Raw genomic sequence first — 20659 nt, forward strand, 5'->3', positions numbered from 1 at the left:
CCTCAAACAAGTAATGACTGCCCTGAGTCCTCCCATGCTTAGCATGTGACTCCGAGGCTATAAACCTTCCTCTTTGAATGATGTGTAAGCTGATTTATTCTATGTGAGTTTCTAAGCAAGTTGTTCCCCAAGTAATTATTACAAATTCTTCTTTATATTAATACCACTGTCTTGTGATCAGAGCATCTAAACATTCAATACTTATTTTTTTACCAGCAAAAATATTGCCATTGTGCTAAAATAAATAACAAAATAATTTCCTTGAGCAACTTCTTTAACCTCTCTTAACAGTTCCTCATCTGTAAAATGAGTATGGAAATCCCTGCATCCCAGGACGGCTGTAAAGATTGGAGCTAGTGTTTATGTGCTTGGCACAGACTCTGCTATCACAAGAAGTCTCTGCTTTCTATTTTCTATCATTTTTAATCCAATTTAATATTTTTGGTATCTGCAATTTAGATATCTGAAAGATATCTGAAATTTAGTTTTGTTCATTTTGTGAAAATGCTGATAATATACAGAAATATATATCGTTCACATGCATATTCTCATATGTTGGAGGTGTGTAGGTATGTCCCTCAAATAAGAATTTTTCTGTGTACTTATTCAGGGTCATCTACTTTTCTTCTCCATGTAAAGATTTCTACTGAACTAATAATTTAGATGATTAATTTCACAAATGAAAAGGAAATATTTGTTCTTTGGAAGCTAAAAATATGCTGTAAAGAAGTCATTCTCTTAGGGCTAAATTTAGTTGGAATCAGACCTAACAGATAAATGGAGGCATTTTATTACATATACTCTACATTTCAGCCACTTAATTCTTTTCTTCTAGGAACCATTCTTGGGATTTCTCTACTCTCAAACTAGATAAGATATTCATATATGAAAGATCAGACAAATAAAATTATTATCCCTATATTCTCAATTTTAAAAATTGAATTTTGGAAACATTCCAATTTCTTTTGCTTAAGCTATAATTCACACATATAAGTAGAGGATAGTTTAATTGAAAATTCATGATCCAAATACAAACTGTGCATTAAAGAATTAACTTAGGCCTGAGTCTGCTGTCCTTAGAAAGCCCTGCACACAACTTTGGCCCTTAACTTAAGATTTTGAGAGAGTTTGCACTATTCCCTGACAGATCAGTGCAGCTAACTAGATGTGAATTGTTTGTGTAAATAAACAATATGGCTTTTGCTGAACATCCACTTTCCTTTAGGTGTTTGGAATTTTGGTACGTGTGAGGTAGTGGGTGTCTATGTGACCAGCTTCATGTTTCTCAGTAGATAAGATTTTTGCAAGCAGGGTAACAATTCACCACTGAGGACTCCACTGGAAGAGGGCTCTTGGAAGCTTAGCCCTGGTGTCCTACAGATTTTACCTCTTTTACCTTCTCCCCATATTGATTTTGCTTTATTTATTTATTTGCTTTTTGTTGTAAAAATCATATCTGTACCACTATATACTAATTCCTCAGTTCTCCTAGAAAATCTTGGCATGGCCTTGTGGACTCCCAATAACAGACACCATAAAATTCCTTCAATCAAAATATCACCTGTTGTTTCAGTTTTTTATATTGGTTTTTGTTATTTTCCTTAGGTACAATGATTTAGAAATAGAAGTAGACCAAATAGCTGAGATAAAGAAATAATTAAATAAGCTGCCATCAGTAATAAACTTATCAACAGGGAATGAAAAGATCTAATATTACTTAACCATGAATTCTAAAACAAACTAGGTTTTCTCCTAGTTTACAGTCCCTTTTATAAATTATTAGCAATAGATTGTAACTTACTTTTTTTCTCTTTATTTTCATATTGTAACTTCTTAGGACATTTGAAAATCCTTACCAGGTAACTGACAATTTTAACAATTTTACTTTCTTAGAAATCAATTTCCCTTTAGAGAATAATAATCCAGTACGATCATTTTAATTTCAATTAGTTTAAAAATGTCTTATTTTTAGTTTTGAAAAGCAGCAATATATTAAGCATATGCTTATTTCATACCTTGTCTTAAAATCAACTCTACTTAAGTGAGAATTCTGAACTCCTTAAACTATTTTCAAGTTCTTCTCAATAAGTATCTCGAATGGCAGAAAACTTACATTTTTTTGCAGTGTGGGCATTTTGCCAGAGTGTTGAACCTCAGTTCCATCCACTGTAAAATAAATAAGAGGGATTGAAAAGAAAAACAACTGGAAACCATCCAATCTGATAAAATGCTTCTTTTAGTTTAAATGTCATCAGGGACGACAGCAGAAGCGATCGCCTTCTCATGGTTACATGAGTTTTTCCCTCCAACACTTCTCTCCTGCCCTCAAAATACAGTTTGGGATCCCCCTCTGAAACAGTTCCCATGACTTTTCCAAGGCTCTGACGCAATCTAGTTTAGTTTTACAATGAAAGCTGAATGCAATGAGGTAGTTAGGGTCATCTTTTTGCTCTTCACCTTCCAGTTCACCTCCAGAGTATTTTGTGTACCTTCCAAGATTTTTTCCTTTAGTCGTGAGAATCAGACTAGGGGAAATTGCTGAATAGTTAGATTCATTATTATAATGCAACTATTTATTCTAGTTATGTGAATAGCCACAAAGTACATAAACCACACAAACGAGATACTGGCAGAACTGAAACCAGGAAACTGCTTCTCGTTTGTCATTGTTTGCACCATGTAACAAAAACACAATACTCCTTGGTACAATTTTCTCCTTTCCTTTCGTAAAAATGTAGGAGACAGAATGCACTACCTTCTTCACAGGAATATTATTCAGATATTCAAAATGACTTGATGATAGTAGGTTTAAGTGTAATGAAAATTTAAATCTTTGCCCCATAATATATATTTTTAAAGTGACTTTCTAAGGTGCTGTGGCTGTGACTCAGTGGTGGAACATATAAGCTGAGCATGTGCAAAGCCCTTGGTTCACTCTGAAGCACTCCACACCCCCTGCGCAAAATGGCTTTGTAACCTTCCACCTTGTTTATTTTTCTACATATCTTCTAGAAAAAGTAAGAATATTATTTCCTTTATAGCTTTAGGGGAATTTCTTTAAGTACTTTAGTAGTTTATCATTAAACAACTTTTCCTCTATCAAAATTAATTGTATATAGGATTCTAGGTCACCAATTTTTCTTTTCAGAAGACTTACAAATTGTAGGTAGCAAGGTTTCAATAGCTTATGCATATTTAAACGTTTTACACACAATATAATTTTCAGAAAATATATGAAACATGCTTTTTTCTTCTTTCAGGATTAGACATAAGAAAAGAACTACAATTTTGGATTTCTTGAACTCCTTCATTTTTATGTCAAATCTCATGAAATTTAGTGAACTTTGATAATTTCTTTCTCAGTCGCAGTAGGATCATAGAGTCCTAAGACAAGGAAACTAGATGTAAAAATTCACATGAGTGTTCACTTTCTTCAAGATTACTGTTTTTCAACATCTGAGAAAGTCAACCCAAGGCAACATAATCTTTGAAACAACCGCAAAACTTCCTGTCATTACTTATACTTTGTAACAACTTGACTTATTTTGAAGTTACTCTTATCAGTAATAGCTCTAGAATTAATGTGCCAAACAGATTGATGAAGATTTTTACAGAAATTGGAACAGAACTTTAAGTAAGGGAAGAATATAAAAATATTAAGTGCTCTTTTATATTTCCACATTTAGCATAGTTGCTGCATTTCTAATATTATATCAGGTATTACCTATATATAACAAATTTCAGTTTTTCATAGTTAAAAGAAGCAAAAAGGATTGAGGAGGCATCTGCAAAACCCCTGAGCCAAGAGTAACTTAGAATCCACACATTTGCTTTTATTGTTATCTTTGAATACTCCCTTAAATGCAGCAAACTAAGAACAGAAAGGCATTTGTTATTAGAAATGATTTTGTCATAATCTACTCAACTGAATGCAAATAACTGCGCTTTTGAAAAAAAGTTGACTTATAACTGTTTCCCTATCTAAAACATTGTTTCTTTACACTCAGAATTTTATTGCCAAACCTTGAAGTCTCAATAAACAAACAAAACTTATTTCTGTCAAAAAAGATCAAGAGCAACTTTCTTCAATCCCAATCACTTCTAGAGGTCTTCCCATTTTTACTTATTTCTAACCAATTTTTAATAGACAGTTTCCATATATATGTATATATATATAAATTTATCTTAAAAGGCTTAAAAAGATATATTATCTAAAATTAATAATTCAATAGTACCCTACTAGAATATATTTTAATAGACATAATAGACAATGGTTAACAATTACTTTGAAATATATTTACATTAAAGCTATTGTCCCTCTCCGCTATGGCATCCACTCATTTGTCTGTGTTTTAATGAAGAAAATCTGACCCTCCTGAGTGTAAGGGTCACGGCCCACTTCAGGGCAAGAGTTGATCCACTGACTGTAATTCAGCACATTTTGTGAGTTGTGTAGTTTTTTTATTAGAGAACACCAACCCCTCAGACAGGTGTTGCCTAACAAAGCATCTAGACGGGCCCTTCATTCAATAGCATGCAATAGCAATATCCAACTCTGTTGTCCAGCACATGAAGGAACTTCTTTACATTCATGGTAGACTAGCTAGAGTCTTTTTGTTTACTTCATTCTTCTGGGAAGCTGTTTCTAAACAACGTCCCTCAATACATTACTCTGGTCATATGATCCACTCAAATGGTTTGGAGGATAAAAACTGTTTCAATATGTGACATTAAAACTTCCTCTCACGGCTGGGGAGATAGCTCAGTTGGTAGAGTGCTTGCCTTGCATGCGCAAGGCCCTGGGTTTGATCCCCAGCACAGCAAAAAAAAAAAAAAAAAACTTCCTCTCCGATATTTACAATGATGCATACTAAAAGTGCTCAAGAATAAAATTCTGTTTAATTTCTTTATCCTTGAAGTTCCCAATGATTGTGGAACTCTTTATTCACATAATCCTATAATTAGCCTATTAAAGTAATGTGCCCTTGAATATACTTTGAAACACAAATAGAGCTTTTCTAAACTATACCTTTGGTTCTAGCCAGGCTGTGCAATAAACTGTACTAACAGTGTGAAGTCCTTGTCAATTAAACTTTAAATCATACTTAAAAAATTGTGGGCTAAATAGAAGAATGCTGTTGAAAACACAGCACATGATGTTATTATTATTTTCTCTCAACACATGGGAGAATTCTCTCTCATATCTCAGTATTTCAGAAACAGCTGTATCTATGTGAACTTATCTGTTAAAATATCATAAATATATTACAGTAGATTGTTTCCCTCCTTGTATTGACTCTAGAAAATGTATAACTAAGATTCAGCTTAGTTTGATCAACTGTATCAGATTAAATTTATGCATACTTACATTCTTACACGTTTCATTTTTTTCTGCCCCATTTTTCATTCTCTACATTTTTTCCTATTTTATTTTCAATTCTATTAAACTATCTTTTTAACTATTTGCTATTTGGTTATGTAAGTCCACAATTGATTGAAAAGCTGAAACAAAATAGGGAATGAGTAAATAAATATTCTTCGTAGTTAAAAGTTTGAAGGACAAAGAACATACTATACAGTATAAGATTACTTATGATCAACTAATAATAAGGATAAGGCTGCAAACTAGAACGAAGAGCTTCATAGACAATATTTTCTTCATTACACTGAATTTTCCTTTCTCATTCTCATTCTCTTTTTTTCTTTTTGCAGAGTCAAGGACAGACCAGGGCCTCACCCATGCTAGGCAAGTACTATACCACTGAATTATACCCTCTGTCTTCAAATTTTTGGACAGTGGAAAGCAGACAAAGACTTGACAACTGACTAAGTGTCAGCTGTCAAGAGGACATGCCATGTATGAAGGCTGGTTCCCAGTGAGGAGCCCCACACTTGTTCAAGTGCTGGAACTACCAGGTACTTTCAAAGGAAGGGGTTAGGGGCATGGATAGAAGCAAGGAGCTTCATACTGCCATGTTCACTGCAGCATTATTCACAAAACCAAGAAATGGAAGAAACACTCCAATTGTCTGTGGAAAATAGATCAAGAAATTGTGGCTTCATACGTACATTGAACTTAGAAAAGGAAGGAAAGCCTGCTATTTGTGACAACACAGATGAGCATGGAGGACATTATGCTAAGAGAAAAAAAAAATCCAAACCCAGGAAGACAAACACTGTGATGACACCTCTGTGTAGCATCTCAGATAGATGAACTTGTAGAGAAGAGAGCTTTGTTACCAGAGGTTGGAAAAGAGACAGGGAAAATGGGGAGGTGTTGGCCAAAGGTAAGCTTCAGTAAGGCAAGCTGAATACATTCTGGGGAACTAATGTGTAGTGTGACAACTACAGTTTAAAATATTGTATTATAGGGGCTGGAGTTGTGGCTCAGTGGCAGAGCGCTTGCCTAGCATGTGTGAGGCACTGGCTTCGATTCTCAGTACCACATATAAATAAAAGAATAAAATAAAGATCTATCAACATCTAAAAAATAAAAATAAATAAAAAAATATATTGTATTATATACTTAAAATGTACTCAGAAGTAGATCTTAATTGTTCTCACCACACATCCTCAAAAAAGTAACTATATGAAGTGATCAAAATGTTAATTAGCTTGATGGTGGTGATATTTCATAATATATACTTATATAAAAACATTAAGTTTTAAATATTAAAAACATTATATTTAACATATATAAAAACATTACACTTTAAATATATACAATTTCTGCTTGTCAATCATACCCCAGGAAGTTTAGAAAAAACTAATAACCAAAGTATTGATTGCATTCTTCCTCCATAACACAAAACCAGAAGCCCCTCCTCACCCCTAAAACATTTAGGAAAAAGGTAATTTATTCTGAAGAGAAGTTGGACTGGAGAGCCTGTGGACTTAGGAATACAAGACACAGCAAAAAACAAGAATAAAATACTACTCTAAAAGCAAAGGCATTAAAGTCCACATCTGAACAATGGTTAAGAGCTTCCCCCTGTTACCTCTCTTGGCTCCTAGAATGCTGTCCTCTAGGACCATCACAAGAGATTAGAGGATTCACTCCCCAGAAAATTCACTCCTCCACCCACCCCCCAAAAAAACCTTATGGATACTAATAGGTGACAGCTCTTCAAAGAAAAAGGGACAGGAGGAAAAGGAAAAGAAGTAGTTTAGCCCCTATCTGCCTATCCAGAGATTCCAATTAGTGAATTACTCTTAAATGTAAATGAACTATGAGTAAAACTTCTTTCCTTCATAAGAGGAAAACCAATAGAAAAATGGGAAGGAAACAGAGACAAAGCATATGCAAAAATAATGCCTTAGAAAAATACAATTAATATTTTCTGAAAATTTCCACAAAAAAGAGAATTCTATAAAAAAAAGAGAGAGAAAGAAAAAGAGAGGAATCTAAGAATGAAGGCTATTGGAAATTAAAAATTAAGTTAGATCATCTAAAATTAAAAGTTTTAATTAAGTTTAGAAAAACAAGAATTTAAAATAATTTTGAAAAAGTTTCCTTTATAGTAAATGAAAAAAAAAGCCAAAATTAAAAAGAAAATGTTAAAAAAAAAAAAAGAGAGAGAGAGGGAGAGAGAAAGTGAACCGTCAATTCTGGTGGTCTAAGGAGTTCTGGAAGGGGAACAGATAATATCGAGTAGACTAAAAATGGGTCCACTGAGGAACCAGACAGTGAGTTAAAAAAGACTCTCACTAAGGCACATCCTCATGGAATTTTGGGACAGTGAAAAAACTGAAATAAGAGAACGGAAAAAAAGAGAAAATAAAGAGAAAGAAACAAGTAGAAAATATCAGGAGTCATAATACAGCCACTTTTCTCTGCAACAGTGGTACAAAGCCTTCAACTTTCTGAGAGGAAACAACTGGTAACCACAAATTCTACATCTTGAAGAATCACAAAGTCAATGTGATATCAGATCAAAAATCAGGTAAGAAATAAAAGGGTTCAAATTTATTTCCCTGTTTCTTCTTTTCTCAGAAAGCAAAGAGACCCTACTCCACTGGATTAAAGGAATAAGCCAAGAAAAATAAGGACAGTGTGGGATTTAAACCAGGGAGGAGAAAGAGGAATTTTTAGGATGATGGTCAAGATTGACAGCTTATTAGCAGGAACCCTAAATAAAAGATTGCCTGACCCATTGGACTATGTTGATGGGAAGTTTACAGTTTTGTAACAGAATATGGGAAGAACTAATGATTTGTACATGAAAAATTAAACAAATCCAAAGGGGAGGTTACAGTTATCTATATATCCAAGAAAATGTTTAGAGCCATATGAGAAAAATGTAGCATATTACTTGGCTAGGCTGTGAACATAATTTATCTAAGCACAAAAAAGTAAACATAATATTATAACTTTACTGGGAATATGGAAACAGGTAAAGGAATAAGAATGGGAGGCTGGTTTGAGAGCTAAAATCTACAGGTTAACCTGTTAGTAGGTAATGTCTAAAATTGCTTAATCAAAAAGAAAAAGAATAAGCAAACATTTTAAACAGAAGGAAGTAAGTATCAGTATAGCAACTGGAGGATAATAACTAGAGGTCAGCCAAATTAGGAGACTGCGGTCTGATTTGACACTTAGAATTGTGCATATGAGTTATCTTAATAAAAGCAAAAATTTAAAGGGAGAAAAACCAAATCACCCACACTTTCCTCAACACACTCATTTCTTAATGACAGCAAGTCTTATTTATATCCTGGAAGGGACCTTAATACTGAGGTTCTGAAGAAAATCTTTTGTCTCCCATAAAGGCTAAGCAACAAAAGAAAACCTGTTCTTATTCTTCCTGATAGGGTAGGTCACTATGAAATTAACTTTTTTGACATCAAACTTTGAATTGAAATTAAAAGTAGTAAAACAATAATTTCAATAACTTTTGCTCATAGCAAATTACTTATATTTTCTTAGTTTTTATCCAATGGTTTTCTATCTATGGATACCAAAGTTAATTTTTAAAATTCAGAACACTTTTGATAAATTATAAGAATTGTTCTTGAATCTTGAAGCCATGAAGCAGGGCTACTGTGTGAGATTGTGCACTCTGTGTTCTGCCAAGTAGGTGGGAGGAGAGCTAAGATTCTTTTGCTCACCAGGTCAAGATACTCGCAGATTTAAAAAAAAAAAAAAAAAAAAAAAAGATACCATAGAGCTAAACCTGGAGAGGGTGCTGTTTCTCATTGACTTATCCAGAGAAGCTCCTCTTTATTCGGTAGACCAATCAGAGGATGAATCTTTTGTCTAATTCACAAAAGATGCCGTAGATCCTAGCTGTGCCTTTGACTATCTTCCTAAATAAGGCTCTCTTTTACTTTTGAAAAATCTGCTCATGGACAAACTCTAAGACTATGAGTAGTTGTGAAAGCTATAAGATCATGACCCCTATTTACAGATTGATGTCCCATGACAAACGTCCGATTACTTACAAGGAACGTGTTTCCACAGTGTCCACACACCACCCTTGTTCCTTCTGGTTGGATTGGCAATGCAGGTTGAGCTGGCTGCTCTTCAGAAATAAGCATTACTGGGCCAAGATTAATTATGCGTCTACTGTGGAATGAAAAGAAGGAAAGTATTTCACTAGCCCACAAATGGACTGAGGGTGAAACCTGCAATATATAGCCAAAAACATGGAATATTATCAGTGAAAATATACTTTTTTATAAATTAAGTGAATTAATGTCCAGTTTTAGAGTCAAAATCACAGGAAGTAGCAATAGTCTGAAAAGTTTTTTAAAAAATCTTTTTATACTTGGAATAGAAACCATGTGTTATTGCACAGGTTCTAATCAACAATCCTGGGAACCATTTAACTACCATTTCCAAGTCAGAATACAGTTCTTATTCTAGAAGACAAATTGCATTTTATACAAGACTGAGTAAGTTAGAAATATTCTACATCAACAAAAATGTGTATACTGTAAAAGTATCGAAGTGCTGAGTTACAACTAAATTTCCCTGAACAGTCCAGTATTCTTTGATACCTGTTTAAACAGAAATGGAAAGAAAGTAAAATAAGAACCACTTTTTCTTTCTTTTCTCCAGAATATCATCAGATGGGCCTGTAATGATTCAAGTAATGATCAGAGTCAAAGAAATTACTGAAAAAAAAAAAAAAAAAACAACAGGTAAGTGTGTGTGTGTGTGTGTGTGTCTATGTCTATATCTAAGCACATCCATAATGGCATTTGGCACAGGCAAATAATTCCAAAATTTATTACATGTATTATGCTCAGCAGAGACTAGTGTAGCATATAATGAGAAATACAATAACAACCAAATGCATTTCTGGGCTAAAATTGACTACATCAAAGGTACTGGTTCTTTTTAAACAAGTTCAGTGAGTCATTGGTTTGTCATAGTGCATTAAGTGCTTGCATAACAAAAAAAAATCCATTGTGCATTCAAAAATATTATATCCTACAAACACCCATGACCATCAAGTTCTAAGCATGCTATTCCATTAACAAACAGCAAACAAACAACAAAAAGCAATACTAATTTAGGTGCTATAATCACTTTAAGGGCAAAGACTGTCTAGCACAAAGCCTGGCACATAATGAGCCTTTACAAATAATTGTTGAATGAAGACATGAACAAATGAATGAATCTTTATCACTTACCAGTTGGGTCTCGGACATCCTATTCGCCGAGATGTGTCCTTACAAATGAGGAGACAATTACAAGGGCATCTAACATATTTCTTCCCTGTTGGGGGGGTTTTTGATTGGCTACATAAGGGAACAAAATGCAAATACAGCAAATTAACCAAAATACAGATTGTCAGAGCTTGTTTGTGTTTAACAAGGAAATGATTCCTTTAAAACTAAAGTTCCCCAAAGTGCTACCAAAATACCTAAGAAAAGGTGCATTGCAAGTGGTTTCAAATAGCATAAATATTGGCAAAGCACTGACATTTTGGGAGTGTAGAGATTAATTTTTAGGGAATATTTCAAAATTAGTTTATATTGGCTTTTTAATATGAGAGGAATATTTAAAGCACACCAAGAGTTCTTTTCCTCTTTAAATTTCACAAGACAAGGTTCTCTCTCTCTCTCTCTCTCTCTCTCTCTCTCACACACACACACACACACACACACACACACACACACACATCAGGTGCAAGCATTCACAGAAGATTCCTGCCCCTCTCTAGGAAAAGCCAGCTCAGTAAGAACAGTGGGAAAAGAAGAATTCAGAATACATTTGAACTTTTCTCAAACTTTACTCAATAGAATATGCGATTAATTTTACAACATACTTTAAATTAAAATCTTGTAATTGCTCTTAAGACTAACATTTAGGCTAGGGATATAGCTCAGTTGGTAGGGTGCTTGCCTCACAAGCACAAGGCCCTGGGTTCAATGCCCAGTCCCACACACACATAAAAAAAGACTAACATTTAAAAAAAAAATTTATAGTAAATTTTAAAATGAGAATAAATAACATCAAAGGAAACATCACTCGCAATAACTTAAGCTTTTTAAACTAAATAATCTATGATACACTGAATGGAACAGAACATCACTCTTGTAGCATTCCTGCCAAAAAAGTATAATCTGAAGCTAATCATGTGGAAACATCAGACAAACCCAAACTGAGAGACATTCTACAAAATATCTTGCCTGTAATCTTCAAAAAAGAAAAGACAAAAAGCAAGTTTCAGATAAAAGAACAGTAAAGAGACATGACAACCAAACACAACATGTGATTCTGGTTTGACTCCTGGAGCAGAAATTTCTTTTTCCCTCATAAAGGACTAATGTGACAATCAGGGAAACATGAATTAGGTCAAAATGTTAGATAACATATTGTATCAATATTAATTTCTTACATTTGATGATTTTTCTATAATTGTTTAAGTGAATCCCCTTGGTTTTAGAAAATTTAGACTAGAAGTTTACTTAGGAAAAGCTAATGTAGTATAATGCCAATGTCTGGGGAGTTTGTGAGTGATAGACACATAGGAATTCATCTGTCCACAGACGGCCCCTGAATTTCAATGGTCCTACTTAATGATTTTTCAATGGTGTGAAAGTGGAGTGCATTGAGTAGAAATCATATTTAGAGTTTTGAATTTTGAGCTTTATCTGGGCTACAGATATGTAGTATGATATTTCAAGATGCTGGGCAGTGACAATGAACTGTAATTCCCAGTCAGTTAGACAATCTCAAAAAGAAACAACCCATACTGTTCAGTGGACTGTGCAGCTGATCTGAGATGTTTGGTAGGTTAGGTGTATTACTGCTTTTTCAATTGCCCACATGTTAAACTTCCAATGGGATAATTGGTACAAAATCTCATTGGAAGTTCAGGTTATATTCAGTATTAATACAAAATAATATATACTATCATTTTTAGCTATTTAACCTTTTTGTGTATAATATTTTTAAAAGGCTTAAAAAATTTTAAGTAAATCACTTTGATAGAAATATATGAAAGTTAACAATAAACCACCTATGATTTACTAAACCATAACTCTGAATATCTAAAATTCACAAACATCCAGAATGTATACCTATAGTATCTTAAGTATTGATAAAAATAGACTAGAAAAATTAATTTGTGTATATCCAAAATTTGTCATTGAAAAACTTTTTGACAAATCACAGGATTTTTTTTTTTTAATTATCTTATTCCCACCTTACTTCTAGACCTCAGTTCCTTCACTTATGATACCAGATAACTGAACTAGAAGATTTCAAGCACTGGTCCTCAGCGCCAGCCTGTGCCATGTCATGTTCAGTTTGCAGTGAAGTGAAAAAAAAAAAAAGACATATCTTTATGCATAAGGGCGAAAATTCTTACTTAGCAAAATAGATTTACAGGTGCCAGGCACTGTGCTAGGCTTTTTACCCCTGTGTCCCAACAGCAAATCTAGGAAGCAGGAATTGCTATTAGTATACCACTTTATATGAGGAAACCACAGTTTAGAGAAGTGACGTCCCCAAGGAAATAGAGCTACTAAATGACAGAGCTAGGACTCAAAACCAGGCCTCAGTCTCTGAATCGCAGGCTCCCCATCAATTACACTAGTGCCACTCTTTCTCCAGGACATCTCAGATTTTCCATTAACTTGTCCTAGAAATCATTTCTCCTTTAACTTTTAATTCTGTATTTCTCCAAGTCTTGCTAGCACATGTGTACAGGCACATAACACACACATGCGCCCCTTACTTCCCTATTCAGTCTGCTGAAAAAGGACATCTGTTATTAACCTTGGATTTCTTTCTCCCTTTTTTTTTTTTCTTTTCTGTTTTTAATCTTCATAGTCATATCAGGTTTCTATCAGAGTGGCTGCCATTAAAGAGGACAGATACACTGATACCCGTTTTAGGTGACACGAAGAGAGTGAATCACAGTGAAACTCAACAGGGGACTACTGGACCTAGCCCATTATATTTGTATTTTCAGCCTAGAATATCTCCAAAGAAGCTCCTAGTCACCTAACACTTCTTCATTTAGAATTTAAGATCAAGTTACATTTTAAATATTTGCAAGCTGCATGCTCAAGGTCTTTTTTTTTTTTCTCCTCTGTATGTTACTGATACCAAACAAGGCAATCTAAATTAAATACTATTCACTCTGGAGTCTTCACCACTGTATATCTTTACTTCACAGGAGGCAATAATCATGTAACAATTTCAGCAAAATTTCCCTCACATTCAGAGGTAGTTTTCTTATAGCCAAACCCCACTAATCCTGTATGACTTCAACACTTCCAAGTAGCCAGAGTGACCCTGTTTGCTAAATCTGCACTTTGAAGATTTCCGCATAAATGGACTAGGCTGTTCGGTTCACTTCCAAGAGTTATAAAACTTTACAACTCTCTTTTTCTATTCACTAAAGGACAGGAGTTGATATGGGTGAAGGATTCAGAGAAGATATTAACACTAACATGAGATTCAAGGAACCCTTGAAGGCACTGTTATTTTAATTGCTTTTATGACTCACGGGACTCCCAACTCTTATTCCTTATTCCACTCACAAACTCTTACTTTCTTGCCAACTCTGCTGAAGAGCACTAAAGAAGTTAATGCTTAATACTACTCAGTGTTCAACTTATAAAGAAACCTGCTAGTTCTGTAGGTATCTCCAATTTACACAATAAAGTTCTTTTCCAAATGATACCATTTATGGGGGAAAAAAAACTATTTACAATGAAATATACTGCTTTATGATTTTGGGTTTATTTTATGACTTTTCTATCAAATATATGAAGACCAGTATTCATGATTTGTAGTTTGTGAGACACAAGTATCACTAGCTGACTTTTTTAGACTTTTCTAAAAAGGAAAAAAGTGCAAATTCCAAAAGCTAAACTAATATTTAATTTCAGATTTTGAGAGACTGAAATATTTAAAATAAAGTCTAACAATGAAAGTAGAAACACATTTCATCTAAGGCAGTATATGATTTACCCGTATATGATTTGAAACTATAAAATTTTTGCTTAAAATGTATTTGTTCTTCCCAAAGTTCAGTTTTAAAAAGTGAAGTGTCTTTCAAATTTTTTAACATTTCACTGACTTAATATCTAGCAAATGGAATAAAATGTCAAGGTATTTATAAACACTTTGAATCGGATTTTAATAATATTACATAATCATAAAAGCTCAAAGAAAATAATACTGACATCCTGCAGACATAAAATAAGTTAAAATTGTTTCTACATCAGAAGGACAAAGTTCACATTTGCCTTAAAGTCTAATATATTTTACATTTTAATGAAAGCCAGAAGGGATTTAGTTGTGATGTAAACAGATACTTAAAGATAATCATAAATACCTGCCAGTTCTATTTTAGAAAGTAAATTCCCCCAAAATATGTTTTAATGGGGTTAGCTTAAACACAAATAGGAATTCTTATATGACAAAAGAAAGAAAAAAAGACAAAAGAAAAAAGATTGCTCTATTTGTATCCATCCACTCTTAAGTAACATTATTGAAGAATGTTTTTTAGGAATAAGGTGTCAGGTAACAGTTTATGCTTTTGTTAATGGAAATTTACACTTACTGTAGCTTCATTGCAAACTGTGCACTTAACCACATGCTGGTGAAGTTTGCCATCCAAATTGATTAGCGATTGGCACACGCGGCAGTTGATTACAGGAATGCCACTGGCATCTGGGCTAGCAATGGCGGTGTATGGGGGTGGGAGTTCCGCTGAAAAGAAATGAATTGCTGAATCAGAGTCACTGAGAAAAAGACTATGGCTAATTTGAGCATATAAGTAATAGAAGTAGAAACTATCAAAAATTTCATCCATATTTATGTTTTAAAACCGCCCAATTCGTCCTAGTTTCAGAGCATAAACACATATGGGACTGTGTTGTCAAGTAGAACAATTCTTAACTCTGATAAAATCCAAATCATGTTTGCTTAGGTCTTCTCCAATGACCCAACTTCCTTTTACTAACGTACACTCAAAATCTCCACTCCATTCTGTTGGGTAAATTCACAAGAGAGTGGAGTTTTATGCCTAAACTAAAAATCTCACACTATTGATCCGACTACCAAGAAATAAAAGTGGTCACCAAAAGTGAAGTTTTAAAATCACTTATACATAAATTGTATACTGCCATGCTTTTTTCTCTGTTCTGGACCCAGGATGGCCATGACAAGAATAAAATGAGATTTTGGAGACAGTCAAGTGGAGACAAAAATAAATCTAGGAAAATTAAATTGATCAGTGCAGAACAAAAATGGAAGTATACTAATTGCAGACACAAGACAGATATATACAGTAAATTTAACAATATTTAGTCTCAAATTTCTCTTTGCCATGAAAGATCTAAGAAACTCACTTAAGTATTTATGGATTAAAAAAATGTGATGGTGGTATGAAATACCCTAGCAGAACAATCACAATGAAAAGAATGGGGAAATTGATGAAACAAAGTAGCAAATGCTGATAACTGATGAATATAATGACACAGAAGGCCATTTTGTTCATGCTACTTTTGTGGATGTTTGGAAATTCCCATAACTCCAAAACACAGGCAAATGCACACATGCTGGGTTTATTGTTTGTTTTGTTGAGAGGTTTAAGTTTGACTGAGTGGGTAAAGGGTGAGGCCTGCTTTCAGAATCAAGTGTCTATTGTTAGAAAAACCAGAGAAAAAGAACCCTGATAAACTACTCTAGCATGTGATTTCTAAAGGACACTGTCTAATCCCTCGGTGTAGATATCTCAATTATAGGCAGAGAACGTCCTTTTGATGTCAGGTATCATCTTAGGACATTTAGAAAGGGCCACACCCTTTCACATGATTGAAGTGCCACTAAAAAGAACTGATGATATCTCAAGAAGCATTTCCAACACTACGCAATACCAGCACAATAGCTAATCACGAAAAGAGCTATTTATGAAATAGAGGTTTTCTATCTACTCTATTAGATTCTGGATTCTGTGATATTTTAAAAAGTGTCAGAGCATAACACAATATTTAAAATCTACATATTATTATGTGGCATCCTTGGGATTTATCACACACATTGTTTTTCAGACTTCAAAAGATTAGCAACAAGCATTATTCATTCAAATGATTCATAAGTCAAATTTCTGCAGCAGCCAAGACTCTGAAAGAGGCCACTATGAAATGACAATATGCTTACGTTTCTGGGAAGCTTATACCAGAATACTGCCAAACACTGAATTTGAAAAGAAGCTGTACTTGCCTTAAATTATAAAAATAGCTTAAATCCTTGAAAGAATGTGAGGTTGATACAAAGTGACCTGTAATATGTTAGGAAGACAAAAACAGGCTAAAGGAACAATGAGTCAACAATACATTTAAGGCCTTGCAATTTGCAAAGTGCTTTATCAGATCTCAATAAAGAAGCCATTATCCTGGGGAAAAGAACACATAACTCACTAGAAATTCAAGACTCACTGACTCGTTTCAAATAATTATTAATGCAAATAATTATTAGCATTATTAATAAACCTGGAATCTTATCTTCCCTTTGAGTTATAAAGTCAAATGAACTAATTATCCCATAATCTCAGGTCTCTGTTTTACATATGGAACAGAACAGCAATTTAAGGTCACGATTATTTCATTAAAAAAATAATAATGAAGCCAAATACACTGGGGTGAGGAGAGGAGTCAATACATGGCTAGGACATCAAAGGACACTAAAATTCATCCAGTCAAACAAACAAAAAGATTGCTCAAAGGACTCCCTAGGAAAACTTTAGGTGCTGATCTTAAGAATCATTTGAATTGCACCAGACCCTGCAGAACCCATGGATATTTCCTCAAAGATTTGCACTTCATAATTTTTGATCTGTCAAAAAAGAAAAGCCTTTAATGACAAAAGGATGTTCAAATCTACTGTTTTGGAGACTTGGGAAGTGGAGGAAAGGTATAACCAGAGAAGAGTGGAAGAATAAAATGGGAGAGACTATAAGCCCCATGAGGTGGAGGGCATGACTGGAACTTGTCATAATGCCTGCTCTATGACAGATGGTTACTAAATATTTTTTGAATGATTGAATGATTGAGTGAATCACTGGAATTCTTCAGATGCATCTATGCCTTTTCCAAAAATAACATTAAGAATATTACTACCAGTCTCCTTGTAGAGGAGCTGGAGACCTAGCAGAAGAGGGCAACTTGACTGAAAAACATGGCTATCTCCTTCGTGGAAGAATCCTTTTTCAAATCATGCACTGAAAGAGGTGAGGTTGGCAGGGGATATTGGTCTGGCTGACCAGATACATGGAATCAGTCCAAGAGATCAATTGAATGACAGATGTTGTAGCCTAATTGCTCCACTGAACACTGCCTCTAGGCCTTTCATTTCAATTTTCTGCCCATTACTTCAGCACTAAGCCAATTTAGTTATTTCTTATACTGGCCCTGCCCTAACACTAGGACTTAACCCCAAGGAAACCTTTACCTATCTTCTCTTGTAAATGACTTGTAATTCCAGAAATTTGTTCCACAGTTAGCAGACCTACAATAATTAACAACTTATATTCTTTAATGGGGTCTGTTTTCACTTTAAAACAGGCAACAGATCACCAACATAGTTCCTGTTTTAAGTTTTCTGCACTAGATGAAAAGTCCACTGCAATCTCAGATTTTAGTATCATTAGATAGTAAAGATTCACAAAAATTCTTCATTTTGAAGAGTCTTAATCATTAGTTGAACAATGGTCATTTTCTCTATGGGGTTTAATAAATAATCTCAATAAATAATCTTAATAAATAAATAAAATAAAAGAATAAAACATCTTTTTCCTCCCTGTGGGTAGTGTTTGTTAGACTAATAATCCTTCATCCTAAAGTGCTCCCTCAAATCTCCAGAATTGTTCGTTAGAAATTGAAGCAATCTTAGGAATTATATTGTCCGATTTCTTCATTTTATGGAAAAGAAACTAAAGCCCAGAGTCCAAAGTCCTGAACTTCGCAGGGCTACACATTCAGCAAAGCCAAGATCTGACCCCTGCTTCAGAGACCTCTGCACAACAGCCAACTCCCTTGGTGAGGAATGACTTAATGCAGGGCAAAGTGTGAGAACTAATGAGATGAATCTGTAGAAACAGGCAAGAATTCAGCAGTGAAGATTTCTGAAAAATCAGGTCTGGAAAATCAGAGCTGGGGAAAAGAAAACAATGAGCAGGGTATGAAACACACCATCGTGCAACAATGAAACTTCATCAAAAAACTGAGTCATAAAAGGGGCAGAATGAAGGCATACGGATCACAGACATTCATAATGTTCTGCCTAAAACATTCAAAAGGAACCATTACTATTCCGTAAACCCACAAGTGATCAGATTACATTTTCCCATCATCACAAACATCAACATAATTTATGTATTTCATGCCAAACAGTTCCTCTGTCTTGCTAATTCATCCTGGGGTATTAATCCATAATTCATTTTTTCCCACAGATACATCCTCCAGCATTTTAAAGGTTGAAATTGTTTTGCTGGGTTGCTCTCACCTATATTAGCCTCTTCCATGGCAATATTTGCCAGTTTAATTCACTTACCTCACTTGCATACTCTCTATCTTCAGTCCTCTAGGCCCTTGACAAAAATGTATCAAAATGGAAAAATGGCATCAGATTAAAATGAGAGATATTTTAGGATACTGTTATAGAAGGAGCAGCCTGTGAGGAAAGCCTGACTTTTTTTCTCCTCCAATTTTCATTGTAGGAATTCATTTTCCCTTAGGAGCTTTGGGAAAATGTGGGTTAGAGACAGAGTGAGTTTGGCCACTATGGGGTAGCTGCTTCCTGTGTCAACCTCTCCAGTTCAGCTCAACACAGAGAACGCTAAGACTAGTTTCTCTTCTTCCCCTTATCTGAAACCAAAGAAATAAAACCATTCCAAGACACTCTTGGGTTCTCCCAGACCCATGACTTTCCCAGGATGCTCTACCTAGCAATCTTCAGATTAGAATGTAAATGTGCTACATTCCTGACTCTCAACTCCAAATCCACCCTTCTTTATTCTGCTCTGGGATGCTGACGCTGGAATACTGCAAATCATGCATAGGTTTAACCATCCATTAATAGGTGATAGAGCGATCCTGCAAAGCTGAAGGAGAAAGGAAAGACTTGTTCCTTCTATTTGTTGCCTATTTGCTTCCTATGAGCTTCTGATCTACCTGTTGTCTCTCTAAATGTCACCTCAAGAGTACTGCTTCACCCTGGCAGTAGCATCTTGTTTCCATAGCAACACTGAATCCAGTTCCAAATTTTCGACATTTGCTAGAACCAACTTCACAGTGGCCCCTCCAACAAAAACCCAGTAACAGCTAGCCAGTCCTCCTTCCTCAAGTGCATGAGTGTTTCTTAGAGATATCAGAACCAGCTGGCAGGTGCCTCATCAGAAGTCCTGTGCCAGCTCTGTAGGATTCCTCCTCTGGGTGACTGAGTTGTAAATTCTGATTTTTTTTCTTTTTGTTCCCTCACTGCAGCAGTGGCAGCTGCTTTCTTTTTTCTTTTATGTTTGTATTAGTGCATTATAGTTATACATAATAATGGGGTTCATTTTGACATAATCATCCATGCATGAAACATAATTTGCTCCATTTCAGCCCCTAATGCTTTCTCTTTCCCTCCTTCCTCCCTCCATTCTCCTTCCTTTACTGGTATCCCTTCTATTTATTTATTTATTATTTTTAATTGGTGCTTTATAGATACACATAAAGGTGGAGTCCACTGGGGTATATTCATATATGTACATAGCATAATTTGGTCAATTTCATTCTGCAGATCCTCCCTTTTCCAGTCCTTCTTCCCTCCCCCACAATCCTCTTCCTCTACTGATCCTCTCTCTATTTTAATAAGATCCACCCCTTCCCTTTTTTCCACCTTACTTTATTCTACCTTCTGCTGTGAGAGAAAGCATTTGATCTTGATTTTCTGAGTTTGACTTATTTCATTTGGCATGATATTCTCCAGTTCCACCCATTTACCAGTAAATACCATAATTTCATTTTTCTTTATGGCAGACTATAACGTCATTGTGTATATATACTACATTTTCTGTATCTATTCCTCTGTTGATGGGCATCTGAGTTGGTTCCATAAGTCAGCCATTGTCATAGAGCTACTATAGACATTAATATGCCTGTATCAGTATAATATGCTGATTTTAGTTCTTTTGGATAAATACCA

General features: G+C 34.7%; 1 protein-coding gene across 1 annotated transcript in view; it reads right to left on the minus strand.

Annotated features, from left to right (window-relative positions):
* The window catches only part of PIP4P2 (phosphatidylinositol-4,5-bisphosphate 4-phosphatase 2), a 49531-nt gene that overhangs the window by 11617 nt on the left and 17255 nt on the right, over positions 1 to 20659 (minus strand). The window contains 5 exon segments of the mRNA XM_079145240.1: positions 2114 to 2166; positions 9442 to 9565; positions 10639 to 10733; positions 10735 to 10746; positions 15033 to 15181. Of these exon segments, the coding sequence (XP_079001366.1) occupies positions 2114 to 2166; positions 9442 to 9565; positions 10639 to 10733; positions 10735 to 10746; positions 15033 to 15181 (433 nt within the window).

This window comes from Sciurus vulgaris (genome assembly GCF_902686455.1).
Source record: "Sciurus vulgaris genome assembly, chromosome: 1".
Taxonomy (NCBI): domain Eukaryota; kingdom Metazoa; phylum Chordata; class Mammalia; order Rodentia; family Sciuridae; genus Sciurus; species Sciurus vulgaris.